Consider the following 14,329-nt stretch of genomic DNA (forward strand, 5'->3'; position numbering starts at 1 on the left):
AAGACCCAAATACATCCCATTCATACGCCTTTTCATTCTTTTTCTCACGTGAAAAGGGTACAATTTTTAACCTTTAGATATCACCTTGAAAATTACTGAGTTGATTACTTACATCAAGACAAACAAAAAATGTATTACAAGTTTTTTGAAATTGTTTGTTAACATGGACAAACGGTGCATAATATAATTACGTATTAGCTAATTTATATAATTACCCAAACAGTTCTAAACATTGGGTATAGCCAGGTGAAAATATCTTGTTGAATCTTGTTGACATATAACAGTAAACTATTTAATATTAAGGTCTGAATGGAACCCATTTAGGCTACCCATGAACATTAATGCAGGAAGAAGTACTTTAGAAACCAGCCTTTATTAATTATTATTGCAGAGATGTGGTTTGGGCATTGAGTGCATTGTGTACGTAATTAGATTTTTTGATCCAGACACTTTTTATTTTTATTTATTTTTATCTTATTTATTATTTTATATATATACCCAATGTTTAGAACTGTTTGGGTAATTATGCAAATTAGCTAATACGTAATTATATTATGCACCGTTTGTCCATGTTAACAAACAATTTCAAAAAACTTGTAAACATTTTTTGTTTGTCTTGATGTAAGTAATCAACTCAGTAATTTTCATGGTAATATCTAAAGGTTAAAATGTTCACCCTATTCACGTGAGAAAAAGAATGAATAGGCGTATGAATGGGATATATTTGGGTATTTTTCAAAACTTTCCCCTAATGGGATTCTTCTGGGCTTTTTTTACTTACTCAGGACATATTGAGGATACAAAATCAGTTGAGTTTGCTTCTGTTGCAATTTGTTCAAGGTTGACCCCCATTTTGGCTTAAAATGACTGGACTATAATATTTCTGCACTGATAGGTTGGTATAGGAGCCCGGTTGCTATGGTGGTGAATGGGACGATTTTTATTAGCAAAGCTGTGAGATAAAAGTAGTGTTGTTTGCCATAAGGTGATAAAGAAGGTTGGATATTAATTTCATTGATGTTTTTTGGCTTATTTGGATCAGTTTGTTTTTACATTAAGTAATACTAACATTTAAGTCGAATATTCAAATGTTTGTTTTTGGATGAATAGCTAAATAGCTAAAACTTACTTTGAATACAACAGTTATTATATCATTATAGGGAGATATGCAAATAATGATAAACTTTCACTCTAAGATGGTTAAACTTAGCAGGTAATCTGTGAATCATTTTAATTCATAGTTTTCAGGTGATGTCGGGGGGTGATGTCATCCTTTTTCATCACAAATAGATAAAATAGAATAAAGACAGAAATAAAATAAACAGTGCTTTAAGTTTTTTTCCCCGGGTAGGTCTAAAGGTAGTATTGAGGTAAGAAATAGCCTACTAAAGAAATGTAATAATTTTATCAAATAATAATTTAATTAATCAAATGTAAAATAATACTGGATGGTCTTTCTTGAATAAATTAAATAAGATTAATGCTTACAATTAAGTTGACAAAAGTTAGTCATTCAAGAGCAGTGATGTAAATCAAACAACAAAAGAGCTGCACGGATCCAAAATAGGCTACTGTTACACAACTTTCTCAACCGTATACGTTCACTTAAGACAAATCCGACTGTTTACGTGCAGTCACGGCGGTGATTGTGTGTATTTGACTATTTAAAAACAATTTGGTACTCGCCAGCTGTTTGTGAGGTGGCCTTATGTGCGTGCGCTTTAAATGTGACACTTCCTGTGTCAACTCTGCAGCCGCTATAGTGCAGACGCGATGTGCTGACGTGAAGCCATTTGAGCATTTTGAGAGGGAAAGAGAGAGAGTGCACCGTGATTCACTCATGCTGTTTGTGAAATTGTGTCTCACAGAATACTTTCAAATGACTCTCAAGTTAATTAGTAAAGTATGAATTGTACGTCACCTTCAGCATTATGCTTATTTTACCGGCGCGGGACAGAGATTGGGACGGCGGCGCTGCATGTCATGCCCTGGGGCGGCGCCAGATCATTTTTAACGCAGGTGCTGAGGGGTGCTAGATCATTGACTGGGAGAGCTGCGCAATAATATACAGTATATTATATATAAATACTATTAATAAATGAGCAAAACTTGGCCACTCAATATTTAATATTCAATTATTTTAATTATTACAATTAAAGTTTTAATTTGATTAAATTTAACAAGCACAACATTCAGCATTCAATCAACTATTCTTAAAGATTTAGGCTATTATTATTTATAATGTTATTTCAACATAATATCTCGTTCAGGGTCGGAAATTAACTTTTTTGCCCACCAGCCACAGTGGCTGCTGGATGCCCAATTTTACCAGCCACTTGTATTATCTACCAGCCACTTTTTCTGGAATTCAAATTTATGAATGAGAACTGTGACTTTGATAACATTGACGTCCATTACAAATATGTAATTCGTTTTATCCATTTAACAATATGAGTTATGCTGCACTCAAGCGCAAATTTATGTTTTCCTCCGGGGATGCTCACGGGCGCACGCCCTTTTTTTCTTTTCTTTTTTTAAGAAAAAGCACTATATAGCACAAACAGGGCTACCATAATATGTGAGCAACATGAATGTACATGTTTGTATTTTTGAGAGAATTTTATGCATGGTTATTTTACAGTTTAGTTTTTAATATTAGTTAAGTCTGTATGACCATAAATGATGGAGTATTTAAATGTATTTTGCTGCTATTTGAAAAAAAAAATCCAGCAAAACGCTCCTGCGCGTTTGTCGACCCCAGAGACTTAACTCGATAATAAAGCCGTAAAGTAGGCTATCTTTCAACTTAGGACAGCACCACTTCTCACAAATACAGATAGGATTGGAGATGAAAAGTTTAACTGACACGTAATCGAGCTCCGGAGCACCCACGGTATCGGCTCCTATCCTCGCCGCTGCAAAAACTATCGCTAAACTAAAAAAACGATAGCTATCTAGCCATCACAAAACACAACTTCAAGTTAGTAATTTACTTACTTGCACATCCAAACGTAGTCCCGAAAAGGTCTGCCCTTTTTGCCGATCGCATGGACGTTTCTGAATAGAATTGGTCATATTCATTATTAACTCTATTTTAAGGTTAGTTGTTCCTCTAATGAACAATTGTTTGCATTTTCGGACGACGCATAGGTTCGACAGTAAGTACAGTGCATGGACTGTTCGACGGGAAGGTAGGCTAACCATTCCCTCGTTTTCCCTTTGTCATCAATGCGCCACTTGTTCGAAAAGTACCTTCACTTTTTATTTACTTCGCCCTCAATAGTTTGTACATTCATATACTGCTGACTCCGGGGCGGGCCTCTTAACACCGGGTATATGTCGCCACCTTTTTTTAATTTTCCTTTCGTCTGTAGGCTACCTCAGCTCAGCTATATGTGTCACGTTCCGTTCAGCGCCGTGTCCGTGCGCTGTGTCCGTGACGCACAGCGCTGAAAACCAATCAAATTAGTTACTCGACAAAAGTGCATTATTTTTACTTAGCAACAGCATTCTTTGACAAAAGATGTCCAATCCGTTACAAGGAATGTTTTAAATAGTAACCGATAAAAATATGGTTTACAATCTACCCGCCACTGTGGCTGGTATACAAGGCAAAGTCACCCGCCACTTTGAAAAAGTACCAGCCATTGGCTGGTGGCAGGTGCTAATTTCCCACCCTGATCTCGTTATTTTGACATAATATGTCTGTGTGCAACAAGCAAGCATTTGTAAATCCGGTGACACGCGTGCATTGATTTTTATTAATAAACTATGGTTTGGTTTTCTGTGTCAGTGTCGGCTGCAAAGTTGACGATCGCCATCTCCGTAGTGAACGCGCCTATAGAGAGAAATGCACAAAATGGATTACATAATCAGAGAGTAGCCTATTTCTTTTCGTTTTAAATTGTTTCGTTTAAAGAGATTTCAAGCTTTCTATAGATATATTTCTCATATCTGTGAAGCATACACTGAGTTTTGGTTAATTTATGACGAGACGCGCTCCAGTTCATGTGCAATGCAAGTGACGCCGCCGGCCCCTACATGTCCTGATTATATCATAATTTAATTCTAAATTTTGCACATATATCTGCAACATTTATCAAGTTCACGGATAATTGTGTGCATTTATTAATCATTATGATACTAAAATCATAATAAAGTAGGCTATACTATGTACAAAAAATCAGATGAGCCCAGAATATTAACGCAATATATTTAATTACACGTTAAGCATTTTCCTCCCATAGAAAACCATTATAAGAACGCTTAATGTGGCTTAATGCAGATTAGAAGAATGTCCCCTTATTATGTCAAAATAACGACTTATTATGTCGAAATAACAATTTAATTTCTCGAAATAACAAGATATGTTTTCTTTTTTTCTTCTTCACCATGCGGTTCAGGGCTTCCATAGAATACAGCCTGAATATAATTCCATAAATTAATTTTTGTGGGGTGCTATCAGGGTGCGTTGGTCTTTCTTGGGGGTGCTGAAGCACTGCTAGCCCCTCCCTAGCGCCGCCCATGGTCATGCCGAACTTCTCACAGCAGGCGAGCGTCTTTATGCGTCGTCAACATGAGATCAGCCTTTATAGAGACCGCCGATCAAACTTCTCAAATCGATTATCGGCCGGTAGCGATCTTCTAATAATAAACACCAAATTCAGTATGCTCCTCTTATTTTCTTTATTTTTATTTGACATTAGTCCTTCTTTCCCATGAACATAACACATACTGAACACACCGAGACTGTAACCCTAAAACTAGAATATGAACGCAATGCGCAAAGTTTCACATTAAGCGTTTTCCTATAGATTTTTTTTTTAATGTAATTTAAATGCAAAATGCATGATATAATGCAATTTAGTGTGTTGCGTTCCTATTCCTGGCTCATCTGCTTGCCTGCATACATCATAAATAAGGTGTATATTGAATTTGATCTTTTATGATCACTTGTACACTAGTGTTTGTTTTAGATTGTCCCACTTTCATAGTGCTGACTGTATGGAACCCTAAACTTGCAGTTTGTTCACATATATTTGTTTTCCTTCTTCTGAGAGGTGATATAAATATTTGTGGCTTGAAACAGATGGTAAAAAATTATTTCTAGTTCTATGGTTATTTTGCGCTAACAAAATATCTTGTGACCGAACCCTCCTTTTTGTTAAGGATCCAGTAGAGGTCATCGTTCATTACACACAGGCACTACTCTGACACTTCACTTTTTGGATAAAATAATTCTTTAAGTGTGTAAATTCACACAATTTTTATAAATTTTTTTACTCATTGATTCATTTTTTAAACGTGGATACCACCAAACCGTATTGTGGCAAGTTTTAATTTTAATTAATTTTTTAACTTTTAATACTTTCATAGTTTTTACTTTTAGAACGTGGATATCATACTATATTGTGTGGCAAGACTCGTGTGCATACCTTGGTTTTTATTTAGATTTAGTTTGCCTTAGATAAAACTGTCCGTGCAAGGTTACTAAATGTGTGATTGCACCTTACATGAATGAGACTTGCAGATGTTAATGCGTTTGCCAAAATGTCCAACATGTACATGACTGTAACGAGTACATGTGATGTGTTTTGTGTTTCTGCAGCTGTGCTCCTCGCATCAATGGCAGACACACAGGCTGATCGCTCCACTCAGCCGGAGCTGGTGGAGGAGGACGAGCCCTTCTTCAGTAACCTGGACCTCTTCCTCTTCTCCCTCATCGCTGGCCTGCTCATCTACTGGCTGATCTTCCGCAGAAAACCTGAACCCATCCCAGAGTTTAAAAAACTAGAGGCTGCGTGAGTAATGACATGTTCATCACAATACGTCATGTATGGTTTCTCCTCCCTGCTGGTCAGATGAGGAGTAGAGAACATTAGAATGGAAAATTCGACAATCTTCTTGAAAATCTTCACTTGTTAAAAATCTTTTTTTTTCTTTTTTTAAACAGGTCATTGTGTGACTTTTAGGTCATATTTCTAGCCTGGGAAAACCCAGACGAACTTCCGGCAAATTTAGATTTGCTCTCTCAAGTTAGTCTGGCGAAGAGGCCATTCAAGCTCATTTCCAATCTTTCCAAATAGAGGCACCAATCACAAACGATGAGGCGGGCTTTACAAGATGACGGTTCGATCTGATTGGTTTTAGGTCTATACAATTGCGCCCAGAGGCATTTGAGCGATGTCCGTTGGTGACGCCCCTTTGGAAATGAGCTGTCAATGAACCTTCCCCAGACCCTAACTCAGTTACGCCTGCGAAGGGTCTGGTTTTAACCAGGCTATCATATTTCACCACAAAATGTAAAGAATTGTTTTTTGTATAAAGCAGTGGCGGGCCATGCGTTTCACACCTAGGCACAATAGTTTGAATGTTTGAAAAAACATTAGATCATAAATTTACAAGAAAACTTAAGAAGAAAAACCTATTCACCACGGAAAAAACGCGGGCAAAAAAAGCGTTATACTTACCAAAACTACTGATTATGTTTTACACAAAATCCATCCTAATTTCTTTCCTCAAAAAGACTTCAATTACTCTGGTGTACAGGTTATCTGTGCGTTTCAGTCAGATTATCTGATTGTTTAAAGCAACGTTTTTTTTTCCATTCATTGTAAGCTACCGGCGCCTGCACTGTCGATTCTGAAGGCCTCAAGGCAGATTTATTTTACCCTGGCAACACATGATGGCTGAAATATAATTGGATAAAAGCGCTAAAATAAATATACAATACTGGAAGCAGCGCAACCAAGAGAAAAGCTGTGAGATTAAGAGAATGGACTATTGGGAATAATTTAATACTCATTCATGGAAAAATTATATTAAAGTGCAAGTCAGTGATTCTGATAGTGTTTAGGCCAGCAGAGAAGGCCTTGCTGGCCCTGACAGCCCACCACTGGTATAAAGGTAATCAAGCTTATTTTTAAGATAATTATGTATATTTTTTATTGTAAAGCTATCTTAATGAGAATTATATAAATTGTAAAGTGCAAGTGTGGGCACATCATGGTAGTATGTTTTGTACCAATTTTTGCTATTTATTTTTGCTTAATTCATTAAAAAAATAAAAACAACACACACACAGACTGTTCAGAAAGTATAGTATTATCCAGTTGTAATATTCAATTTCTGTCACTATCACAATAATGAGAGGTTCTTTTAGCCGGCCACCATGAAATATGAATAGGCCTCATTTTCTTAATTTCAAAAATATAATTTCCTGAGTTTGTTTTCCTCAGCATTTGAGGAATAACTCTGACAAAAGGAGTATTTTGAGAAATAAATGGACCCTTACCATCGAAGTCTTCCTGCTGAAACGCTACTGTCCTCCTGGAAACATTTTGTGTTTTTTAATGCCGTACTTCATTCTGCTGACGCAGGAGTTGCAGGGAATGTTTATTGCTTGATAGCCTTGGGTAATGTCATTGGCAAAGGTCTTCTTCAATGCCAGACATTATAGTCACTCCTGAGCTTTTCAAGAGAGATAACAAACTGTAGAACTTCCTCATGGTTGAAGGACACGCTTTGTGCTTCATTTATCTCTCTCCCATTCATCACCTGGCCTAAGAGACAAACAGGAATGAATTTGGGGGGGGAAATGTTACTTGAATTAAAAAAACAAATCAATAAATTCCATAAATGGTTCAGTAAATAATAGCCTAATAATTCATCAATCATATAATAATTCAGCCAATCATACAGAATAGTAACTTCAAACGTTTGTATTTCTGCAAAGCATTCACACTTTGTGCAAAAGGCTGTATGCAAATTAAAAAATAAATTCAATTAAAAGTTTAAACAAAATATTTAGCTTGGACCATTTTGGGGTAGTATACCAGACCTACTAAAATATTATAGTGAGGACTAGACATCAGTTCTCACTGGAGGAAAAATAATGAAAACATTACTGATGCAAACATTTAATCTGATATTATGTTCTTAAATACTTATAAACATACCATGTGATTTTAATACTTTTATAATGACCATCCTTTTTCATCTAAGATTTGTTTCCAATAAGTCCCAAATAGCAGACTTGTGGTTTTGTGTTTTTTGCGGCTGTGTGAATTGCAATGTTTGTCATGTGTCTTGTGACCAGTTGAGTTGCTGCAAAAGTCCAGTAACTTGAAGCTGTATTTGATGGTTAAACAGTTTGCAGGTTAAATGCATATTACACTATCAATATGACGCATGACACTATCAATATGAAAACAAAACTATAGTGATAGTGTGATAAGCCAATCACAGTGTGTTGAAGGTATTACCTCTCCTTCTGTGAACCTTTGCCTAGTCTGCGTTTACATGCTCCCTCATAATGCTATTATAATGGGATTTTGGTAATATTGCTATTAAACTAATGCGATTAAGCTCATAATCGTAGTAACCATATTCACATTAAACTGTGGCATACGCCAATTGTAATCCCAATAAAAAGGCATGTAAACGTCTTTATCGTATTGTTACCACTCTGACCAAAGTGTGCATGTGCTCGTTTCTTAGTTTTTCGCCAAACTCTGTCAACTCAGCTCACTGTGCAATCTCTGCTCTGTATCTTTATCCAGAATGCATGATGAACGTGAAACTGCTTTAGAGCTGTAGTTCAGGATAGATACAGAAGACCCAGTGTCAACCACCAAATCAGAAGTAGATATAGTACACACTGTGCTTGTAATGCTGGGAGTACGAGCTGAATGTCAGTGTACAGTACAGCAACTTCTGATCATTAAATTTCATGTATCTCATGCGTATTTGATAGCGCTGATCAGCAGGTTAGCGTGATGATGTCCAAACTCTTAGCACTTCCTGGATGCGGCAGTTGCAGTCGGGCGGTTCGCAGCGTTAGCTAAGTTTGCCCTCAATCCACAGAGAAAGCATCACTCCCTCCTCCCACAATTGAGAGGTGCCCATTGTTCTGCGTTTTACTGTGTGCTGCACCGCTTGTACGGGGCCGATAACTTAGCGGGAATTTGAAATGGATTTATCCTGATCGGTAGCAGATTCAGTCTGGCTTGCTATTGTTACAGCTCTGTCCAGTGTAAGATCAGTTTCTAGTATAGGTCTCTCATGGGCTAAGCTAGTGCTGGGTGGTATACCGGTTCATTCAAAATACCGGTATTTATTTTTGTTATGATATGAATTTTTAATATACCGCAATCCCGCTGTGTATGCCGTATGCCGCTTAAACATCGTTGGGAACGCAGCGTGACGCAACACTGTTTGAGAGGGTCTTTTCACTGTTGCACTGTGGTGAGGAACAGCTGTGCGTGTTATTAAGCGTGATGGTGAAGATGGATGGGTTAAACTATAATTGATAGCTGTCAGATTAAATTACAGTGTTTCCCATCCATTGGTTCACAATATCAACACTGACCGCCACAAATAGCTTTTCCAAAAGGATTTGACGTTGAATAAACATGAGCACTGCACGTTTCAAAGTCAAAAGCGCATGGGTGTTTTTATATTAATGTATCTTTAGTCTAACTGTCTTTAGAAAAGTTTTGATGTTAATTTCATTTAAAGGCGGCGTAGGTAAGTCTGAGAAACTAGCAGAAAACATCTGGATTTTGAAAGTATCCAAAAGAGAAACTCCCACCCCCTTCCTTCTGAGCTCATTCCAAAGCCACGCCCCCAAAACACTTGAACACGCAATGCCAACTGCTCAGCTGGAGGAGCGCAGTGTGATTGAGTGACATCATGTCAGGTGATAAAATACCTTTTTGACTGCTCTTTCTCTGCCATAATTGTGAGATTTCGTGGCTTGCGGTTGGTACGCGCCTCTCCTCTTCCGCAATGAGCGAGTCAACCGAGTGTGCGCATGTGGGCAGCTCCTGTTGCACTAGTGCTGGTAGCCATAGTAACGAAGGAGAGTTACAGTTGCCCAGTCAATCAAAGCACTCGGTGCGAATGGAATAATGAGCTGTCTTTATTGCAGCCCTGAGAGGACTACAGACACTCTATTTTTATAAACTCCTTTTCTGAGTACTTACATTTTAGATATGTATTGCCTCCTAAAGCGCCTCCTGCTCAGTGTTGCCAACTTAGCCCCTTTGTCGCTATTTTTAGTGAATTTTCAGACCCCTTTAGCGATATTTTTTCAAAAAAGCGACTAGCGACAAATCTAGCGACTTTTTAGACAAACCTCAGTAACCTCCAGATGTTGACAGTACTGTCCTGCGAGCGCGAGCTCCTGCTTTCTCCCTGCCGTCACTCTCTCTAACTGCGTCTACCTTGTTCAGTGAATGGCTGAGACGAGCAGCAGCATATTCATGTGTTGAGCGCGCGCCAGTTATTTTGTTTTTCCATGGACTTGAGTTTTGTTTGACCATTTTAATTTCCTTTCTTTTCTTGTGCTTATTACTTGTAATACTCACTATCACAGAGCTTTTACCCAGTTCCCGAACTCTCTCAATTCAGATAATTTTACACATACAAAAAGATTTTGTCATTCATTATATTATAGCTACTTGTTCTATTTTCTGACAAAAATAATATAGGTAATGAGAACCGCTTTATTGGACATTCGGCTATATTATATTATATTATATTAAAATACAGAATGTGAGCATGAATTTAGAGAGAAAACACATTAGGCAGGCAGAACTCAAGTACGACGCGATGACGTCATGAATATGCTAATTAGCATTTGACATCTAGCGATCTAGCAACATTTAACGACTTTTGGGGAAGGCGTTAGCTACTTTCCTTTGAAAATAGTTGGCAACAGTGCTCCTGCTGGCACATCTTTGTAAACAGCCTTGCAAACCTCTATTAACACTAGTGTGGAATTTTTCTACAATATTCACTCATGACAGTAAAATAGGGCATTCTGGGTCAATCTACTGCAGTATTTCCTCTCTCAATCAGTAGAACATGTGGTTAACACCTAGTCAAAAAACAAAAACAAAAAAACATCATATAGTTACCGTGAAACTGGTATAATTTTGAAAAATACTGTGATATACATTTTTGGTCATACCGCCCAGCACTAGGCTAAGCACATTCTCTACTACCTGATCGTGAATCATTTCATCAGTACTGGCACCACACTCGCATGAAAAACAAGCTCTCGCAAAGCAACAGGTTTGAAAAGTTTGTGGTGTGTTAGTGCATTAACTCTTTCCCCGCCATTGACGAGTTATCTCGTCTGTTATGAGAAAACACTTCCCTGCCATTGACGAGTTTTTGTCTTTCCATCTTTTCACTGTTATATGGTAGGGGGCGCTATTATGCATCTCCTGTACAGTATAGTACCTCCAGATCAAAACACAAGAGAAAAAGAAGCAGAAACAAGTGATAGCAAATGTAAGCAGATGCATATGTAAAATAATGCGATCATCATCAACATTAAACAGCATATAAATCAAAACCGTCTAATGTTACTGAAAGAAATGTCGACCCAGGACGAGGTACAGGACAGTGAAGCTTTGGGTGTGTTGATGGACTCGATCTACTCCATCTGTGTTTGATCATCGTACCGAATCTGATCCAGGCGTAGTCTTTGACACAAACTCGATTTTCTCAGCTTTTTGCTCAAAATTTTGCTTTTTTATTAAACTTACCCGCATTTGATAAATAAAAAAGCAACATTTTGAGCAAAAAGCTGAGAAAATCGGGTTTGTGTCAAAGACTACGCCTGGATCAGATTCGGTACGATGATCAAACACAGATGGAGTAGATCGAGTCCAAAAACAATCCCAAAGCTTCACAGTGGGTAAGTGATGATAACAAAAGAATGCATGAATTAATACAACTGAATAAAAAAATAGAATAAAACAGTTGTTTTTTGTTTTTGTTTAAAAGCAGAGGATCTGTTCTTTTTTTATATATATTGCATGTTCAGATATTCATACAACAAAATATTCTGGGGGCCATGACATTTTTGTGAAAATGACCAAAAACGCTGGCAACGTTTTTTTTAAATGCTGGTGGGGAATGAGTTAAGTGGCTTAAATGTGGATAAAAAAATCTGTTAAATCATTACTTACAACTGTACTGACATAATGAATCTAAATCTAAAGGAGTGTGCCTTCGTCCCTATGACACACCACATATACATGTGAAAATGTGTAATGAATGAGCTTATAAATCAAGCTGATAATGGGTTGTTATTGTCTTCCAGATTTCAGCACGTATCAGTCAAGCCCCTAATGTTACATAACGACTGCTTAACAGATTTTATCTTTTAATTCGTGACAAAAGAAGAAATCTGTAAAGGATAAGTGTCCATTTCTTTTTATTTTTAAAATGTGCAGAAGAGCTCTTTTATTTGTATAAAAGAAAAGTCATACAGTCAGCTGATAAAGAAATGCTGTTCGATTCCAGACATTGTTCAATCGATTCTATTCCCAGAATTAACTCTGAGCTTGTTCATGTCGCTAAAAGTTGTGTGTGTGTGTGACAGAGAGAGATCATAGGCCAGATTTACTAAACAGGGCAAATTAGCGTGAGACCATAATCCCATAAAAGAAACGATGAGTATGGTAGTCCTGTGATCTACTGACAATGAGCTTTTAAGAACCGATTCAGCAGATCATTTCCATAATGACCAACGCAATCTACCAAGAGCAGCGCAAAAAAATGTAGGGTCACAAATCAGGTGCGGGTAATCTACTAACAACACAAGCATAGCAAATTAAATATAATGTGGCTTGGCAAATCATATGTTCATATAACATCTTCATCTGGCATCCCAAGAACGTCTGTCCCTTTGATCACATGCTCTCTGTTCCCTGCTCTCTCTCTTCTTACAGCAAATATCACAGCATCTCAAGTGCTAAACGGGTTAAGGCATGTTTTCTTGGGCTTTACATAATGGCCAAATACCTGTTGATAAGACCAAACCTTAATAAATCACCTTGTGTCTGGAAGGGAAACTCTTACAAATGCATAAGCTATAAGATCAGCCGCAAAAACAACTGTCCAAGCCTTTCAGTGCTAATTTTTCAGTGCGTGTCTTTAGTAAATCCTGAAAGTAGTTAGAGGGTTTGCGCTGGTGCAAGCTGATAGTAAATCTGGGCCCAAGCGTGATCAAAAGTCCTGATTTCATCAGTAGCTGCGTTTAAATGGACCCTAATAATCTACTAGTAGCACAGTCAACCACGTCAAGCAATCTTAATGAATCGGCCAAATCCCATTAAACTTTCATTCGGATTGAAAGGGCTGGTTTAAACCTTTTGTAATCTGATCGAGAGAACATGTAAACACTTGATCGGATTGAAAACTGAAACTGGAAAGTACTGCGCTTGTGCATTGACATAGAAATGTTGTAATGTTGTATGACGCAAGAAACGAGCTGTTGCTGTTGAAAGAAGTGTCGTAAATGACTGTCATGTCATTCTCAAATTCTCAAAGTGCAGGACAATAGCCGCGTTTCCACTACCCTTCAAATTGCGCAAATTTAAATTGCGAATTGAAAATACGTCCAATGGAAACACGTCAATTTCGAAAAAAATTCCCATTCATCACAAACAAGTTTTTAAGCTCGCATGAAGTGGTTTTTAAGGCAATTCGAAAACGAAATATTTCGCACAACTGCAATGGAAACAGTTTTTGCGCATTTACAGGTCACCTGACGTAGATGTTACAGGTCACCTGACGTAGATGTTACAGGTCACCTGACGTAGATGTTACAGGCAATTCATTACAATAATGTTACAGGTCACCTGACGTAGATGTTACAGGTCACCTGACGTAGATGTTACAGGTCACCTGACGTAGATGACGCGGTATGTTTGAACAGAATACGAGACAGTTCTTTATTAAATTCATAAAAGACAAAAGAATTACAGGAATACTGGATTCTGAACTTCAAAAAAATGTCACAATCAAGAGCTTGAAGCAGAAATGAGGGAGAAACACCCAGAAACAAGGATAAGAGTCTTTCCTTGCCATTAATGCTGGATAACACACATACGTCTCCTTCGATTTGATAATAATGGCCAGTGCGGTGAGATGGTTCTCACTGCGGAACATGAAATCCACGGGGAGGACTCGGATCCAGATCCAACTCCTCCCACCTTACATACACCTAAACCTAGCCAACTCCGCCCCCTGATCCCTAAACACACCCCTAATCCCTAAACCCAACCCTAATCCTACCCATCTCCACCCCTTGGATCTTGATCCGACTCCTCCCCGTGGATCTCATGTACTGCATTGAGGTGCTACTGAGTGCGGTGGCTGAGATATACGTAAACCTACCAACATCCGTTGCCATGATTTTTGGAACGACTTATCGCGAGAGGAAAAAAATACGTTATAGTCGCATAACATCGGTTAATGGAAACGCTGTCATTTCGCAATAGTTTTTTTGTTGACACTTAGAAAAAAA

General features: G+C 37.8%; 2 protein-coding genes across 2 annotated transcripts in view; one reads left to right on the forward strand and one right to left on the reverse strand.

The window, feature by feature from the left end:
- LOC143715794 (uncharacterized) overlaps window positions 1–14,329 on the reverse strand; it is a 168,433-nt gene that overhangs the window by 52,875 nt on the left and 101,229 nt on the right. The window lies entirely within an intron of this gene.
- porb (P450 (cytochrome) oxidoreductase b) overlaps window positions 1–14,329 on the forward strand; it is a 42,528-nt gene that overhangs the window by 1,949 nt on the left and 26,250 nt on the right. The window contains exon 2 of the mRNA XM_077207564.1: window positions 5,609–5,801. Coding sequence (XP_077063679.1) covers window positions 5,626–5,801 — 176 coding nt within the window. The 5' untranslated portion in view covers window positions 5,609–5,625. The remainder of the gene's footprint in view (window positions 1–5,608; window positions 5,802–14,329) is intronic.

This window comes from Siphateles boraxobius, unplaced genomic scaffold (assembly GCF_051911475.1).
Source record: "Siphateles boraxobius isolate OS27281-9 unplaced genomic scaffold, OSU_SipBor_1 6, whole genome shotgun sequence".
NCBI classification, from domain to species: domain Eukaryota; kingdom Metazoa; phylum Chordata; class Actinopteri; order Cypriniformes; family Leuciscidae; genus Siphateles; species Siphateles boraxobius.